Source organism: Xiphophorus maculatus, chromosome 22 (assembly GCF_002775205.1).
Source record: "Xiphophorus maculatus strain JP 163 A chromosome 22, X_maculatus-5.0-male, whole genome shotgun sequence".
NCBI lineage: Eukaryota > Metazoa > Chordata > Actinopteri > Cyprinodontiformes > Poeciliidae > Xiphophorus > Xiphophorus maculatus.
This window is the reverse complement of record NC_036464.1, coordinates 29,062,920-29,081,938: the sequence shown is the minus strand read 5'-3', so window position 1 is coordinate 29,081,938 and position 19,019 is coordinate 29,062,920. Positions and strand designations below refer to the sequence as shown.

At 40.3% G+C, this 19,019-nt stretch overlaps 2 protein-coding genes across 3 annotated transcripts; one reads left to right on the top strand and one right to left on the bottom strand.

Moving 5' to 3' along the window:
- Positions 1 to 682: 682 nt before the first annotated feature.
- ctu2 (cytosolic thiouridylase subunit 2) lies at positions 683 to 9,382 on the top strand. Of its 2 annotated transcripts, none has more exons than XM_005812094.3 (16): positions 683 to 884; positions 1,609 to 1,683; positions 1,932 to 2,010; positions 2,485 to 2,544; positions 3,131 to 3,191; positions 3,328 to 3,437; positions 3,769 to 4,010; positions 4,912 to 5,047; positions 5,113 to 5,244; positions 5,349 to 5,440; positions 5,878 to 5,975; positions 6,686 to 6,742; positions 6,905 to 7,007; positions 7,201 to 7,267; positions 8,237 to 8,295; positions 9,214 to 9,382. In XM_005812094.3, exons 1-16 carry the CDS (start codon positions 829 to 831, stop codon positions 9,272 to 9,274), a joined length of 1,488 nt encoding a protein of 495 aa, XP_005812151.1. In that variant the 5' UTR covers positions 683 to 828; the 3' UTR covers positions 9,275 to 9,382. The 2 variants fall into 2 exon arrangements, with proteins under 2 accessions (XP_005812151.1, XP_023183554.1); XM_023327786.1 differs by having other exon boundaries at positions 1,932 to 2,018.
- A 773-nt stretch (positions 9,383 to 10,155) lies between these two features.
- Positions 10,156 to 15,741, bottom strand: cdk1 (cyclin dependent kinase 1). The gene is made up of 8 exons (XM_014473715.2): positions 15,664 to 15,741; positions 15,278 to 15,316; positions 13,898 to 14,054; positions 12,954 to 13,077; positions 12,699 to 12,869; positions 12,458 to 12,621; positions 11,538 to 11,679; positions 10,156 to 10,396 (listed from the first exon to the last, which is right to left on the bottom strand). The coding sequence occupies exons 2-8, from the start codon at positions 15,312 to 15,314 to the stop codon at positions 10,280 to 10,282; spliced, it is 912 nt and encodes a 303-aa protein (XP_014329201.1). The 5' UTR covers positions 15,315 to 15,316; positions 15,664 to 15,741; the 3' UTR covers positions 10,156 to 10,279.
- Positions 15,742 to 19,019: the final 3,278 nt, after the last annotated feature.

Below are 19,019 nucleotides of genomic sequence, written 5' to 3'. Positions count from 1 at the left end.
ATGAAGTCCCGCGGATCATCTGCTGGCAGCGGGAGGTGGATCCGAGGAACTGCAATCCCACAGAGCAGTTCACCCAGCAACAGAAACACCAGGCAGAAAACATCAGGGTCACTTCTGAGCTTCAGCCCCGTCCTCTGTCCAATATGTCCACTCTGTCTCATATAATAGTTTTAAATTACTGGCTCCAAACTAAGAGCCTTATCCTCTGTTTCCAACTTTAGCCAATACACATTGTAATCACAAAGTGCCAGATAAAACTGATATTTACAATTGTTGCTGACGGGGCAGAATTTTGGAAAATGTACCTTTTTTTAGCTTATATCATGTTATAATGTTATTCCCTTACCTCTGCTGTAACATAATGAAAAAGGTTCAAAGGGTAACAATATATTTATGAGGCTGTACCTGTTTAGGCAAGTAAGCTGTTTTATTTTGCTTCAAAACATCCCTCTGCCTTTACTAACAAAATAAAGGACCACTTAATACAGAAAAGGAACAAACATGACACTGATTTAAATACTTTTAGAAAAGACATATAAAAATCATGGTTGTGTATTAGCAGCGGGTGCATATGGAAAACAGGAGCATATGGTACGCCTTTATTTATATCCACCTCCTGCCTCACCCTGAAGTCCACTAGGTGGTGGTATTGCACCACGAGCTGGTTTACAATCTTGAGGAAAACTAACAGAAGAAGAAAGAGGAGAAGGTTAGTTGGAGCTGTGGTGGTTTGTAAACATCCCAACTAAAACAGAACGAGCTGCTCGGATCACTGGAGGAACTCACGGCTCGTTCTCCCGAGCTGGAAACACGTCCATCCGAGCTGCGATGTGTCAGGTGGAAGAAGAGTACCACGAGCAGCTGGAGCGCGTGGATACGCCCAGGTGAGCGGCATAAACCTCCACGCGCCTGGAGGACACCGCACAGAAAATGCTGGTATTTAAAGAAGCTGTTTGGCTTTTCAGCGAAGCAGCAGAACTTTATGAAATGAGTAAGATGTTTTCGAACGGACAGGAACTATAATGTGGTGAAAGGAGCTGCAACCATTTACTCTAAAAGGACCAACAGGAAAGTTTCTGGCAGTGACACTAATGTGTCTCCAGATTGTTGTGATGACAACGATATATTTGTTCAAGGGCTGGGAAAAAGTTGTTTACCCCCTGTGGATTTCTTCTTGTTTAGACTTCTGTCATGTCTTTTTGTTCCTAAACGAAATAAATATTGTTTATATTTTCTCAGGTCATCTTTGGCTGAAGTTAGAAATATTAGTATCAGACGTTGTAGTCAGGAGAGTAAAGTTATTAGGTAATTATGCCAAAACATTTAATTCAGGATCTCACAGGAACAAACCCTGGATGACTCAGTCTGATAACTGACTGCTAATCCACCTCATTTGCTTTTGCCGTGCCTCTTTAAATCTCTGTCTGATATATAATTTTCAGAAACTGTGACTGACATTACAAAGTGAATACAAAGACAAATGGTAAAAAGATGGATCATTAATTTGATGTATTATCTGTTCCACTCTGTATGGTATTTTAGCGTGTTTCTAAAGCATTTTATTATGTAACTTCTTTAACCAAACACAGTTTTTCTCTCCGCTGTTAGTGCTTCGAAAAAATGTGTCAAATGCAAAGAGGAGCTGGCAGCTGTGGTCATCAGAGCAGGAGATTCATACTGCAGGTAGGACATGACACTGATCAGGAGTCACTGCACACAGCAGCATCACTCAGCCACTGTAGTACAGTGAAAACCAGATTTATATAAGACTGGGAGTAAGTGATGCCGTTTGAATCACTGCAAATGATTTAATCTGCAGCCGTTTGTCATAATAATTAGAATCTATAAGACGGATGTTGCTCGTATCAATGAGAAAAGCTTTGAAATTGTTGTGCTTCCTGTCTTTTTCTCTCATTCTGTTTGTTTCCTAGGAACTGTTTCAGAGAGAGCTTCATCCACAAGTTCAGAGCCATGCTGGGCAAGACCCGGGTCATCTTCCCTGGAGAGAAAGTGAGGAGGTCACTGCATCCTGCTCATCTCGACTTGGATGGTTTTAAATCCAGCTCTTCTATTTAGTCAAGAAGATGTTATTATTATTATTATTATTATGATTAAAAACCAGAATTGTTATTCAGGCATTCCATCCACCAAAAGACTTTGGAAAAAGAAAATGGCACGAAGGCAGCGATTAGGTTTTAACTGGCTGAGGTCAGACCTGCTGAGTCAGGTTTTCTAACAACTATAACACACATATGCTAATTAGTTCCAATTTTATGTTTAGCTTCTATAAATATGCAACAACATCGAGGATGATGAGAGATATAGAAAATGTTCCCTAGTCATGCATAAAACTATAAGGCCTCCTCTCACATCTGGAGGTACCAGCAGAACCGAGTCGGTCCAAACTGAGCTGGAAACTGTTCTGGCAGCTGTAGTGGTGAGTTCAGTGGAAGTCGTGTCTCTGAGCGTCTCCTCTGTCTGCAGGTGCTGCTGGCGGTCTCCGGGGGTCCTTCTTCCTGCTCAATGCTCAGCCAAGTCCAAGAGGTGTGAACGTGTCATTCAGCCTTTTCCCCTCACATGGTCCTGGGTTTGTCTGGGTGAAACCTGGTCGTATCGTAGCATCCGGCCGCTCTTCACTGTCCTGTCAGCGCAGGGGTTTTAGGCTCTGACTGGATTAGTTTTTTATTATTATTATTATTCCAGGTTTGCATCGACATGAACCCAGCATTTTAGCGTCCCTGAAATGCTGTTTTCCAGAAACCAGTTCCAGAGTGAAAAGGTCGGCAGGAGGCGTTTGCAGACAGATCTCTTCATGTATAGTCCTGGCCCCATGCATGCTCCAGACTCAACATGAACCTGTCACTACACTGCAAAAACACTAAATCTTACCAAGAATCTTTATCTAGTTCTACTGCAAATATTTTAGCATACTTGAAATAAAACAAAGTCAGTAACTTTTCAGCAAGACATAGGAGTTTGTTTTAAGTCAATAATTATTAAATGTAGATTAAAAAAAATTGTTCCACTGGGAGATTTCTTCACTTAAAACGTTGAAACATTTTTCCTGTTTTAGGTGAAAAACTGAAGTGTGTAACCTGTGTGTTCATGTCATGCTGTGTCTCCCTCTCAGGGTGTGAGTCAGAACGCTCATAAAAAGCTGCGCTTCCTCCCTGGGATCGTTTACATCGATGGTAAATGAAATCATTTCTGTAACTCCGGTTATTTCCTCTCTGGCTGAAGGAAATCTGTTAGACTCATCTTCTTTGGGCGTGTGTGTGCGTGTGTGTGTGTGTGTGTGTGTGTGTGTGTGTGTGTGTGTGTTTTCAGAGGGTGGCGCTCTTGGCCAGCGTAAAGAGATGAGACAGAAAGCAACATCTGAGCTGTGTGATATGTTCAGGTCAACCGGTTTCCCCTTCTACATCCTTCCTTTGGAGCAGGTCAGAATGAGCGCAGGGACAGACCTGTTTCCACGGTTACAGATAGGCCTGTCACCATAACAAATTTTGCTGGACATTAAATTGCCCCAGTAGTTGCAATAAATGATGATATTGTTGTTTGGAGACCATTTTCAAGTAATATAATGGTAATGGCTTAATAATGCAGGAACACATTCTCAAAGATCAATAAACTTTAAATTCTAACGAACATTTAACAATGGAACTGGAGGACATTTTAAATATCCAAAATAAATAAACAAAGCAACAGAAACAACAAATAAAATAAATTGTGAAGTCTCTTTAGTTTCTGCGTTTTCATCCCTTCTTCCAGGTTCTGGATCTCCCTGGATCTGTCCTGACTCCCTCACCGCCGTCAGACCAACCAGGCTCCGGCTACAAAGCAGCTGTGGATCTCTTCCTGCAGAGTGGCGGCAGCGGCAGCGATGGAAAGGCTGAGGAGCAGGAGGGTGTGTCGCCGCCTGCTGTTCAGGAGTCACACACACGGCTGCTGCAGCAGCTGATTGGCTCGGCTCAAACCCTGACAGCCAAACAAGACCTGCTGAACACGCTCAGGTTGGATCACCTGGAATTCTCCTGGATTATTCTTAAAACATACATCAGCAAAGTGTAGCATGTTTATGTTAATTAAAATATTACTTGTTATAAGATGGCTTATTTTCCTAGAAAATGTTGTTATTGTCTTGACTGAATAATAACTGTCATTATTTAGTTCAAAGATTATAAGTCAGTGGGCAACTGGGATCAGGACAGACCCAAGACTTTTTGGGGCCCTAATCTGATTTTAATTCGAGGCCCCCATAGCAACATGTCAAAAGCAGATATTTCATTAGTCCTAGGCTATACTGTATACCTACTATTATTAGTAATTTGTAATTAGATGACATTATGTCTGTGTTATTATGGCTATTGATTTGAACCTTATGATGCTCTAATTAATTATCATTTTGAAATGCGGAGTGATATTTAACTGTGGCATACGAATTGAACTATTTGAAAGGAACATCTGCAGACAGACGGAATTTACAGTAAACAAGTTAGCAAGTTTAATATCTTTTGTTTTTCAAATTTGGAACATTTGTGTAAAATGTGCTAAACATTTGCAATCCATCACTGCAAAATAAAATGAAACGGTGAGTTTGGGGGCCGCTGGCTGGCTTTGTTAGCTGCAATTAATCGTACAGTTTTGGTTCCCAGTCAAACTGAGTCTACCAGACTATCAGGTGTGAAAACGGTCTAAATCCTTCATTATTTTTTACAATTAGTGGCATACAAAAATGTAAAAAAAACAATCAATAAAAATACCCCCTGGATGTATTTCTATTAGCTACTGCGCAGATTAGCTGATGTTGCGGATCGTGCAGCAACTCCACGTCCCGTTCTCTGTCCTCCATTTGTTGAAGCATCAATCATCCATCCTGACTGGCTGACTGACTGACTGACTTTCCTCCTAAAGGCAGCACCTGCTGGTGCACACGGCTCGGACCAGAGGCTACAGTAAGCTCATGCTGGGAGACAGCTGCACCAGACTGGCTGTGAAGCTGCTCACCAGTATCTCACTGGGCAGAGGAGCCCAGCTGGCCCAGGACACGGTGAGTACCGGACCACTATCGGACCACTTTAGATGGAACATATCTGATTTTGTTTTTTTTCCCAGGGCTTCTCTGACTGCAGATACGGTGATGTAACAGTAGTGAGACCCATGAGGGAATACTCAGCTAAAGAAATAGCTTACTACAATCATATGTTCAAGATTCCATCCGTTGTCGTTCCAAACCTGGACACAAAGGTGAGGTACCGTCTGATCACCGTCGCTCTCCTCTTTTTGCTTCAGAACAGGACGGCTCTGTTTCTGTCCCGATTATCTGAGGCAGACATGTTCTTCCCTCCCAGACGCCAGACAAGGCCAGCATCCAGCGCCTGACCCAGAGCTTCGTCACCAAGCTGCAGGCTGACTTCCCCTCCACTGTCAGCACAATCTACCGGTCAGTCTGGACGGAGGTCCAGCATCGCTGCACTGCGAAAACACTAAATCTCACCGAGTATTTCTGGTCTAGTTTCTAGTCCAAATATCTTCAAGTCAAACAAAACTAACTTACAAGTAACTTTTCAGCAAAGTTCAGGAGCATTTTTCAAATCTGTAATTTACTAATATTTCACTCATAACAGTGGAAAAAATGTCTTGTAACTAGTATTTCCTTAACCAGTGTTATGAAATCACGGACTAAAACAAGCGAATCACCTGTGGGCGTTGGAGGAGCTCTGAGGTTCGTACTTTTGGCAGTGAAGTGTGTGAAGAAGAGCAGAGAACGACAGACAGCTCAGCTGAAACGTCTCATTGCTGAGAGAACACAAACGGAGCAACATCTGGACTGGTTAAGGCGGCATCGCAGCTTGACCTTTTAACCCTTCGTGTTTTCAGGACCGGGGAGAAGCTGCAGACGGCAGGCGGGAGCTCCTCCGCCGCCGAGGACGCCGAGCGGTGTGTGCTGTGTGTGTGTGGCCTGGACACCGCTGCCGGTGAGTCACAGCAGCAGCATGTCTTCCGTTATCACTGTAACTTTTTACATCTTGCTCTGCAGAGCAGTGGCATGCTCAGACATTTTGGGGATCAGGTGCTCACATGGAACCACTGGCGGACTTGAGGCTCAGCTTGAACATCATGTCTATATACCTTTGTTCAAATCAATATCCATGCTGTCTGATGTAGATGTTTAATGTTCATCCCAGAGGAAAGAAATCAACTCAAAACAGCAGGATGAAAAGGCAGAAGTAATGACATGTCCACAAGTACTCAGCCTTTGCTTAATACTTTGGCAGCAACTCCAGCTTCTTCCGGCAGATCGTTTCATTCCTCTCTGCGGTTCTTCTGCCGCTCAGTGACATCCGCAGAGTGGTTCTGTAAATAAAAACAGAGGCTTTTGTTCCAAACAGATCCTTCTCTCACGTTGTTTCTGATAGGAAGTGATGGGTTTCACTGATGGCGCTGGTCACCACTGGCCGAATGAAAATTGTTCTACATCTAAATTTGTCTGTATGTGTAATTTTGAGCTTGGCCGTAACTCCTGGACTTGACGTTACACACACCTCATTTCTGTGCATTCAGAGCCACGTAACCAGATAAGAAACGTTCGTCTTTAACTTGAGAATGACGCTGTTTCCAGGTTCCATACGGAGCTCTGGCTCTCCGCTGACAATCAGTGAAGTTTGTGTTTTCTCCTGATTTTCAGAAGAGGCTTCAGCGCTCCAGGCCACGCTGATTTCAGAGCAGCTCTCTCGGAGCTCAGGTGCAGTAATCCATCAGGATCACCTTAGATCCTCTTACTGATTGTAGAGCAGGTGTCATTTCTGGTGTTGTGTGTCTTCTGGGGAGCAGTTAGATCAGTCCTATGACTAATATGAAAAATATACTCTATGACTAATAGAGTGTGTTTCCTTCTTTCCAACAGTTTCAGTGAAACCAGAACCACCTTCTACTGTTGGACAGTGTTGCTCCTCTGAAAGACCCTGTGGGGGGGCAGAAGGGGCTAGTGACTGCTGCAGGTCTTCAAGGTAAGAGTTGATTGTTATTTACTAAAATCTGACCACCAGGACAGGAGGAACACCTTGGATGCAGAACCAGGTCTCTGTCCCGTTCTCTCAGCCTGTCCAGGTTGTTGAAGGACAGGGACGAGGCAGTTTACGACACTTTAGGAGAACCAGAACAAGTTCTGTGCTGCCCTCCTCTGAGCTCTTTGTCTTCCAGGGACCATGAGGCCGCTGAGCTGAGGAGCCTGCTGTGCTACAGCTGCAGACGGACTGTCAGAGACATGGTGAGTGGAAACTGTCCCACAAGTGAAGGAACCTGATGGAAGTTCTGTTTGGTCCTCTCTGTCTCCTAATTGGTGAACCAAATGGGGATTGTACTTTTCCAAAGTTTCCCCCAGAAAACTTGCCAAGCCTGGTGGTAGAGGTGGTAGGGTCAGTAAGTATTAAGAAATGTTAAGTTACAAAAATTTGGAGGTGAATAATAACATTAAGGGGACGGGGCAATTGATTCTCACCATCTAAAGCCCAGTTGAAGGAGTCAACTGTGTAGTAAATGGTCTGAACTCAGACAGCACATTTTCAGTCATGTGCAGACTGGTAGACAACTTGGTGTTAAGTGCCTTGCCCAGGGGCAAGGCACTTAACTTGCCCCTGACTACAACCTTCCGATTACAAGACGACTACTCTACCCACTGAGCCACAGACACTACATAACTAGCTATAAGTTTAGCTTAATCCGTCTTTACTGTCACCGTTACTGGTGTATAAAAAAATCCTATTTAAAACAAACAAACGATGCTCAGCCTGGAGGCCCGCCAGGCTTATAATACAGTGTGCGCCACCCAGTGTGCTGTGGTGGCGCAGCGGGTTAGCACGCCCCACGTTTGGAGGCCTTAGACCCGCGGACGTCGCGGGTTCGACTCCCGGTCCCAACGACCTCTGCCGCATGTCCTCCTTCAAAAAATGGCGCCGGCTCAGCTGGCTGCCTGCAGACACAGCTCCTGTCGTGTGCTGTAACTGCGAAATAATTTCCCTGCTGGGATGAATAAAGTAAAAATTATTATTATTATTATTAATAACTAAAGATCCAGAAATATGCTGGTCTGGTCTCTGTTTCTCATTTCTATGCAGGAAGGAGGATTTTCATGAAGTACCAAGATTTTCAGAATGATACATTAATGTATAATGTATAATTAATGTAAAAGTGTTCCAGTCTTTTTTTCAGTCCATTTTCTTTTCTGTTTTCCTCACAGTCTTCAGTCACTCATCTCCCTCAGTATGTCCTGTCAGAGGTTCAGAGGAGACAAAACCGGTGAGACATTCAGCCTTCACACTTGGTACAAGATGATCAAATGTTTTATCTGGCCTACTTTAATCCCACACTTCAGTCACTCATCAGCAATCAGGCAAACTGTTCAGTATTCAGACTGTTTGATGGTGAACTGCAGGACTCAAAAAATGTTTTCAGTCCGGAATCTGATTGAAAGGAATCAACAGTCTCTCCAGATCTCAGGTTTGTTCCAGAGCGGAGAAGCAGAGAAACTAAAGGTTTAATTCTGGTTCTGGGAACACTGACTGTTCAGGTCTACATGGTTCATACCTGATAAACTGACTCGATGAATATAGAGGAGTCCTTTGGATGCACAGAGATCTAAACTCTGTGTCTCCTACCACATTGTGTGCTACTACATCAGCATACATGTGGTTTAAGATGTTATAGCACTTTATAATCTTAGTTAGTGGAATCATATCAATTGAATAAGTGGCCTGGGTAATACACCCTTGAGAAACCCCAGATTTATATTTAACTATTGACTCAAAAATAATTCCTGCCAAATTGGATTTAAACCAGTGTAGCATCAGACAACCTGAACCATTTTCCAGCCTTTTAATCAGTACATTGTGATCACTGAGATCCAGTAAGACCAAGACAGAAGTTCTAGTCCCAGGTTAGTTTTATTGACGATCTGGTAAGTGGAACATTATTTCAGCTAGTAATTACTAATATAGTAATTATTATAAAGTACACTTATTGAATTAATAATCCTTTTAACAAATAAATGAATATCCATCTGAACATTCTGCATAACAGTATCTTGGCTGCATTGTTATTGCTTTATTCTACACATCATTAGGAAATGTAATCCAGTTTATGAAGCTGCTAATGAACTAAGACCTTTAGCCGATTTACTTGTGTACACAGAACAGTTCTCACCTTCATCTTTTGCAGGTCTGCAATGAAAGAGCAGATCAGCGAGTTTCTGCTGGACGATGCTGATGAAAACGATTAGAGGGACAAGATGCTCAAACATGCGTTAATTTTTTATTTTTAATGGTGGAACTTCTTGTAACTAGAATTTCAACATTTGTATCAATAAAGAAAAAATATCTCTCTGAAATCAGCCTGTTTCCTAACTGCACTGCCTTGAATCACTCATAACTTTCAACGAAAAAGCAGTACACCATAGTTTTACACCTATTTTATATTTTATCACATTAAACCACAAACTTTGGTGTTTATGATTTCAACCCAAAATTATTCATACACTCGGCAGACTTTATTCTTTTCGCTGAATTGAGACATTTGATAGGAAACAGAATTGCTCAGAGGCTAAGGTACCAATTTAACAAAAATAAAAGGTTAATTATACAAAAATGCCATTTCTACCCCACTTAGAAGGGAAAAATTACATTATATCAATCAGCCTAACAGCAAATTCACTGATTTATCTTTGGCAATTGGCTGAAAAGCCTCTTTACAATCATCTAATCTGCTGACTCCAGATTCTCATCAGGATTCTGGCTGGGTCACTCAGACCCAGCCAGTTGCAAAAACTTCATTGCAAGTTTTTCCACTTGCAATGAAATCACAAGTTTATTTTCACTTTAAGTCAGTCAGTCAGGTATTAATCAGTTTTGGCTTAACTGAAGGAAATCTAACTTTAAGGGGAACAAAATCTGCTCTTTAACAAGCAGCATAAAAACAGTCTTGGATCATTTGGTGATTTTGCAGATATTCTAAAATAAATAAGAGTTCAAGTCAGAGTCAACTCAAGGTCAGGTATTTCCATAGACTCTGGTGGAGCCTAACAGAAGTACAATTTGACCCACAAGGGATTTTTTTTAAAGAACTATTTCAGTTATTAGACAAAAATAAAAACATTGGAGAAAATCACAGAAGGTGCATTTTTATTGAGATATTAGAAACTTTAGGTCTGCAACAAATCCCACACAAACATACAAGTATTTACAGGTTATTAGTTCACAGAGGGCATCAATGTGTTTCTATGGAGGCTCTACATGTTGCTGATGTTAGCAGCTGGCAGAGTGGATTTGTCCAGGTCATCGAAGTACGGATGGGTCAGGGCCTCCCGGGCAGAGATCCTCTTTGGTGGATTGTAGATCAACATTTTCTGTCAGAGGAGAAAACAGACATGGAGGGTAACATTAGGATTCAGGTAGATGAGGACAGCTGACAGCAGATACCTCACTGTGGACTTTGGCTTTATGTTCATTCCTCTCCCTAAACGAGTTTTTTCTTCTGTCTTTAACTGGATTCATGTTCTAACTGAACTTCGTACCACACAAACAGTGGATAACTGCTTGTCCAAGCACTCCAATGAGTTCATGTTACTTATGCTAAATTAGAACTGCGAGACTGTAGCAGCATCCAGAAGATTCTCTGCTGTAAACATTTGATTGTCCAGCTAACAACCGGACTGACCAACTTGGCCTGTCACAATAACAAATTTTGCTGGATGATAAATTATCCCAAAAGTTATCGCAATAAACAATAATATTGCTGCTTTGAGACCATTTTCAAGCAATGTAATGGTTTAACAATGCAAGAACACATCAAAGATCAATGAACTTTAAATTCTAATGAACATTTAACACGGTTTTAAATATCCAAAATAAATAAAAGAACAGAAACAATAAATACAATGAACTATGAAGCCTCTAAACAAAATTCTCCTTCAAAGAATGAGTCTAGTTGAGACCAAAGCACCAGACTCAAGACTTTTATCATCTAGTTTTTGGTAGAAAAGAGAAAAATAATAAATTATGCAAATGTGAATTGAGCTTGTTTAATTTATTATGCATTTAATTGATTTATTGTGACAGACCTATGAGCAACTACACTGCCACTGTCTGCAGACATGCTACTCTCTGGACAGGTGAGAGTGCAATAGAGCCCTTCACTGTGTGTACAATCATTAGGCAACTGAGTATTTTGACCACATAAGTTTTAGGCATTATATTTTCTAAGATGGAATGGAATCAAGTATCATCCAAGAGGAAACAGACGATGTGTTTATCAGAGAAGAAGCTCTGGGGAAAATCCTAAACAACTCTGATATCATTGAATCAGTACTGAACACCTCTAACTGCAGCTTGGCTTGTATTTCACTTGAATTATCCAGGATGCGTGTCGCACAAAAAGCACTGAAATCATTTATCATACTCTCATTTTTTTTTTTTAGAGGGAACAAGTTGAAATTTGAACAGGAGTGTGTGCAGTGTGTGTGTGTGTAGAGGATCCATTGCCCTCACCGCCAGCAGGTCCAGGCCGTTCTTATCCAGGTTCTTCACCATCGACGACAGGTTTCCTCCCTTCCATTTAGGGAAAGTGCTTTTGTAGTCAGGCAGGTTCTCCACATCAGGCCAAACATCATTATTCGGAGTACCCAGCGTTCTGAAGAGAAAATGCAACTGAAAATTGATCAATAATATCAAGAGTTGTTCATAATTTTACTCTAAAACACGCTTTCCAGCTGCTCGTGTGAGTTAGCATTTTATTTGACCTGCAGTCATTTCTAGGGCTTAAAAATAACATTGGATTTTTTTTCCCCCAGCTATTTTTTCCCTGAAAAAAAAAGAAGAGATAAATATATGTTAATAAATAAATAAATAGTAAATCCAAATGGCAGAAAATAGTTTCAAAAAGTGACTTGTTTCAGTCATTCCTTCTGGGAGTTGTACAATGAGACCCTTTGAGAAGTTTTGTTTAATTATGAGAATATAGTCATAACACTGACAGGAAAAAAGAGAGGCAATTTTACAAGAAAAAGTTGTTTTGACTTTTTTTGACTTCCTAAAGTCTAATGTCAGAAGATGCTTAACATTGCTCATTTTAATTTTCTGTTATTTTTTGTGTTGGAGTTCTCATAAAATTACTACTTTAGTCTTCTAGTATTATGACTTTATGCTCTTAATTTAAAAATAAATAAATAAATCTCAGCTTGGCCCTAATATTTTGTCGTAGAGTTGACCTGAATTCAAAGTCCAAATAAATAGCAGCTGTAAAACTCAAATCACTCAGAACTATGGGAACCCAAGAAAAGCATTTGTGTGGGAGAAAAAAAACAAACTTCCCAAAATTAAATCCTCAAAAAGATGAAAATTGAGTGAATCAATAAAATCAATGTATCACTCAGCTCTAGTTTGTTTGTTCAGTTTCCCTGTTGAATGACCTGAAGATCCTGAAGAGCTGGTCGATCTCAGAGTCTCCGTGGAAAAGCGGCTTCTTGGTGGCGAGCTCAGCGAAGATTGTTCCGGTGCTCCAAACATCCACAGGGGTGGAGTACCTGGGAGAGCCCAGCAGGACCTCTGGAGCCCGATACCAAAGGGTCACGACCTGGAAGCACACAGTTTACGATCAGAGAAAAACCCTCGGACAGGCAGAGTGGGTCCAGTTCGCTCGACGCGTCTCACCTCGTGGGTATAGACCCTGACCGGTACACCAAAGGCCCGGGCCAAGCCAAAGTCCGCCAGTTTGATCACGCCCTTGTTGTCGATCAGGAGGTTCTGGGGTTTCAGGTCCCGGTGGAGAACCCGGCGACAGTGGCAGAAGTAGATTCCCTCCAGGATCTGGTAAAGGTAGCTCTGGGGAAAACCCGACAGGGAGATGCAAACAATCAGGAAGACGCGTCACTGACAGCAGACTGTGGTCAGCCTGTCAGGACGTACCTTGACCAGCATGGGGTCCATGTACTGGCCAGACGGGATGGAGTCCAGGTACTTCTTCAGGTCCATGGACAAGAACTCAAAGATGAGGTAGAGACGAGACTCCTGCATCAGGACGTCCAGGAGTCTGTGTGTACACACACACAAAGTTGAACCTGGGTTTGTGCCAAACTTCAGCTCAGGAATTCTATTTGTTCTCATGTCAACAGTGAGATAATCAGAATTATTAAAAATCAACTTTTATACTTTTTTTTTTTTTTAAACAGAGGTTAAATAAACTAATACCTTTGAAGTTTAAATGTATTTTACTAAAGGTATTCCTCACTAATAAAACAGTTATGTGTAGGCCTGTCACAATAAATTCTCCCAGAAATTATTAGAATAATTCTATTATTAGAAATGAATTATTGAAATTATTGCAACAAACTATAATATTGCTGTTGGAGCCCATTTTCATGTAGTACAATACTAATGGCATATCAATGCAAGAACACATCCTCAAATATCAATAAACTTTCAATTCTAATGAACATTTAACACTGGAAGACATTTAAATATCCAAAATAAACAAACAGAAAACAACAAACAAAATGAATTATGATGTCTCTGTAAACAAAACAAATATCCAGAGCAGAAACCGTCTGTGGCCCTGTGGAAACTCTGCTCTGCTGGCAGGATGTCAGATTTGAACCTAGAACTCAGTGAACCAATAAAGCAGCTTTTTGCTGATGCTGAGCTTCATTGTGTACCAACCTCCTCTGGCAGAGTCTGTTAAGCTGCATAATTAACCTTATGAAGAATTTGTAGAAGACGCTGTAACTCCATTAACATTTGAGTGATGAATCTGAGCCATGTTGGCATCTGAAGAGGTGACCCAGTGACACCGCCCCACATCCCCCACAGCGGTCACATCCTCCCTCCACCCCGTCCAGCTGCAGGCGGCGTACCGTACAACGTTGGGGTGTCTGAGCTCCTGCAGCAGAGACACCTCTCTGACAGCGGTGCTGGGAACTCCCTCCTCCTCGCTCTCCAGACGGATTTTCTTCATAGCCACAACTTGTCCTGTGGACTTATGTCTGCCCTTATACACCACCCCATAGGTCCCTGGAAAACAAAAGACAAGAAACAGTCACACACAGGCCTGGTCTCTGATCGAAATTCAAATTCTATTGATCAAAACAAGTCAATTATTGCTTTTCCTGACAAGATCTGATTGCATGTTCAAGGTTTCCCCCAGTAACTTGCTAAGCCTGGTTGTTTGGTGCTAGGGCAGTCATTCATGGTGTTTTTGAGTTAATTTTTTTTTAATTGACAGGAAATTTGAAAATATCACTTGACAATTATGTGTTATTGAAAGATTAGAAGATTAATACCTGAATACCAACTAGAAAGTCTTAAAAAATGCTAACATTTTAAAAAGACTTAAATAAATAAGCAATGCTTAGCCTGGTGGGGGCACAAGTAAAGCCTGGTGGCCTGCCAGGCTTATAATACACTGGGGGAAACGCTGCATTGAGATTTTATGAAGCATATAAATCCAGTCGGATGAATCAGATGGAAACACTTTGTGTCACTTGCAACGAGGACAGTCGCAATGAATCAAATAATCGCATAATAAATTAAAACAGACAATTCCCATTTGCATGATATATTGCTTCTCTCTAATCTCTCTTTCTGCCAAAAATTAGATGACAAAAGTCATCACTCTGGTGCTTTGGTCTCAACTAGCCCTTTTTTTTTGAAGGTGACATTGTTTACACAGACTTCATGATTCATTTTAATTGTCGTTTCTGTTGTATTTATTTATTTTGGATATTTAAATGTTTCAATCAATCAAGTTTAATTGGACAACACATTTCAGCAATAAGGCAGATCAAATATCTTTATTTGTCACCAAATTATTTCCAAAGTTAGCAAAAACACTAATTTGCTCGGTTATTAGCAGAACTGTGCCCACCACAATGTCTGCCAGTTTCAGTGTGAAATGTTCTTTAGAAATGAAAGTTTATTGATCTTTGAGAATGTGTTCTTGCATTATTATGCAATTATATTACTTGAAAATGGTCTCAAAACAATATTGTTTATCCCAATAACTTCTAGGACAATTTATTGTCCAGCAAAATTTGTTAACATGACAGGCCTTAACAGAAGGTCCTTCTGATAAACCAGAGGGATTTTCTGCCCGACTTACCAACAGTGGTTAGTGATTTAACACCAGATAGTCTGACTGTCTTTAAGGACAGCAGTTCAACTCTGACACTCTGATATGACAAATGTAAACTTTTACTTTTTTTTTTTTTTTAGAAAAATAAGACATGTATACAAACCTTCTCCAATCTTCTCTATTTTCACATAATCCTCCATCACTGCATTGAAGAAAAGGGAAAATGTGTCATTTAGGCAAATACCAGTGATTTCAGGATGTCTCATCAGATACAAACCGTTTCAGTAGCTCAAAGGTTTAAATTAACTCATCCGACAACAACATTCTGACTTCACCGTCGACTACAAACATGTTCATCCATGCAGACATTTTTCACCTCCTTACCTACCGTTAGCTTACCCAAAGCTAAACCGTAACAAGAACAACCTTTCTCCGCTTTTAAAACCATTCTCGGACTTCTGACCTACTAACAACAAGTCCATGTCTAGCCTCCAACTGATAAACAAGGCAGTCACTCCTTTGTAAATATGACAAAACGAAGATAAAAACCTAGTTTCGTAGCGTTTTGTCGAGCAGCTCTGTCTTCATTAACCGACCGTCGCTACTGGAATGCTGACAAACCTTTTTGAATAAACCGCAGCGCAGGGACATTTTAAAACGCACCAATGAGCTCACTCGATACATTTGAAAACGACCAATCAGAGAGCGGAATACTTGCCTGTTGGTTGAGCGGGAGACGACGCGCCGACCTAAGAGCGTTTGAAGGGGTGGATGTGTTTACTGACTGTGAGATATTTATACTATTTAACAATTTTATCATAGAAAAACCTTATAAAGCTTAGAAATCCGAATAACGAAGTCAACTTAAAACTAAGTGACAAAGCAGGTCATTTCTTTAGAAGGTTCATAACAGTCTGGTAAATAGAGAACCCCAGCCACCCTGCTGGGAATCAATATTAAATGCTTATTTTGCCTGAACTCAACCTTGTATTGTTTCTTGTAGTGATGTGGCATACTGAATTAAAATGTCCAAAACTGAAGACGCCAGGCAAATGCATCAGTTTACTGATTTATTGACATCCAAACAGGCAGCCTACAAATCTGTCTTCATCATTATTTCCCGCTAACCATAAAGATGTCTAAAAACAAAAAGCCTGCGTTATAAAGTAAAACAGACCTGTGAAAAAAGTGCACCCTCTTACAATTTATAACATTACCCCAAACCAAAAAAGAAATATATATACTTCTCTGATTATAGTTAGCAAAACCTGAACTTAAACACAGAAGTAGTGTGTAAAAACTGAGAAACACCTTTTATTTTAATGTAGAGTTTAAAATGTCTTTATTGCCATTTCACAGTAGAAATCATCCCACGACACGATACAGAGAGGAAACGATAAACAGCATCTTAATCACTAACAGAACTCAGAGATCATCTCTAACTAGGCTGTGGAGGCCTTTGGCCACTGCTTCACAACATCCAGAAAGAGTCCAGTTAAAGTTTCTGGCTCACCACAAACTTTAACTGGTAAGCCAGTTAAAAGCTTGTCTGATTGATTGATTAATCAGCCCCTAATCACCCTCCTCCTTCTTGGAGCAGCAGAAAGAGTGGAAGCCATTTCTCAGACTGGTTCCTAGGTTTCAGAGGACGCTTCCTGTTCAAACCAATCCAACAGTGGCAAATTAATTTACTCTGGGTTTTTACTACACATTTCACTGATTGTAGTGATTTGTTAGTTGCTGAATCATAAAACAGAAATGTGTTGCCCTGTATAACAAATCAAAAAAAGATCCGACATCATGAATACCCAACTTTTTCTGCACTTTATGTAAACATGTCTTCATCTCTCCCAGGCAGCATCACCAAGGTGACGAGGAGGGAACTGGTAGATGCTGGGGTACTGCGAACTTGTATCCTGGCTCACTCTGCAACACCAATTAGCTCATCGCTAACACGATCTAATGTCAGGTCCAGATACTGACTAATAGCTTTCATTCCAACTTAAGAGTTCCCACCATCCAAGCAGCAGTGACCACTGATAGGATGAGGAACACTGAGAACATCCAACACAGGAAGGAAGTGGGATTTGCTGGATCGCGCTTCACCAAACATGGATGAAGCATTCGGCTTCTGTGCACCACAAACACTGCATTGCTTTAAATCAAGGCTAAAAACCCACCTGTTTTAGAGTTGTTTTTGAACCATAATAAATAAAACATTGACCAACACATGTGATGTGCATTGATGAATTCAACGATGACATTTGTCAAAATGTACTGTTACTGGTTTTCTCAATTGTTGACTATCGTGTTTTTATGACTTTGTACTTTTGTGTTTTTTGTTGTAAACGGCCCTGTTGCTGAAATGTGCTATGCAAATGAACTTGACTGATTGAGTGACAAACAGCTGACTGAGAACCTACCAAAGAGTTCCATCACCCAAACCCCTATCCCAGTTATAGTTATAGTTAGATTGTTCTGTTAAATGTTTTTATATATTATTTAATATTCTTTAAAGCACATCTATGAGTATTATACTTACAGCCATTAGAAAAACTGAGACAAAAACATATATATAATAATGCAATAACAATAAAAAATGGGGATCGGCTCAGAAATTCAGAAATACCCTTAAAAATAGTTTATATATATATATATATATATAAAGTAAATGTTGGCCACATCTACTGTCACAAAATTCATTTTGATGAAGTGAACACCTGACTGTTTACGTGTTAACACCCGAAGTATTTAATAAATGATTTTATCAATCATTTGATGTACATGAAGGCTAACGATGGCTAATTTTCAAACTGGCATGGAGGTGGAGCATCTGGACAGTAACTGTCCAGAGCTGCTGCTGAATGGACCGGATCCTGCATTACACTGTAAATATGTTTTATATGCTCCATATCCATGTTTGTATCGAAACACTTTATATTAATATAGAACGATCCTTTATTGGTCCTTCAGTAGAAACATTGATTTGCATCAACATGAAATCAACAGGCAAATGGAAGAACAATAAATATAAGCAATTATAATAAAATAAAATTAATTACATGACTGAGTCAGAGGTATATAACATGTCAACACTTATACTGTTATCTACAGTGTCACCAAAAAGGGAAGTGATACTTTTATGTGATATATGTTTGTAAATGCACTACAAAAAGACTAAATCTTATCAACAATTTGACTCATTTCTAGTGCATATATTTTAGTTCACTTGAATTAAAACAAGGCTAACTTACAAGTAACTTCTCAGCAAAATACATAAGCCTGTTTTAAGTCAATGATTCTTAAAGCAGGAGAAATGACTTATGTGAAATAATCTGCAAGTGGAACTAGTTCTGTTTTCTATCAAGAATTATTGACTTAAAACAAGCTTGTATATTTTGCTAAAAAGTTACTTTTAAATTAGTTTTGTCTAATTTCAAGATATTTGAACTATAAATTAGACCAAAAATACTTGCTAAGATTTTGTGTGTTTTTGCAGTGCGAGGGCTGCTGTCAAGAATTGTTCTTAGTATCTGTACTGCAATGGAAATCTTTGTGACACCCCAAGTACATACAGAGCATTTTAGAACCTCATCACATCCAGATAAAAGTATTGGATAACCTTCTTATAACCTCACGTCATTCTGCACCATGTTTAAAGTCAGGGTTAAGATCAGCTGGATCTGACAAGTGATAAACACCAAACCAACAACCTTTCAACACATGCAGCTGCATTTCATCTGAACACTCTCTCTGGGTGCAGAACTCCTTCCAGTAAGTGTGGATTTGAAGTATTAAAGGGAGACTTTAAAAATGTAAAAACCAAAACTTTTTTTATGACCCATTAGAGGGCGTAGCGCTGTATTGTTCTATTTATGTCAGGCAGCATGGGAGTTTAAATATGT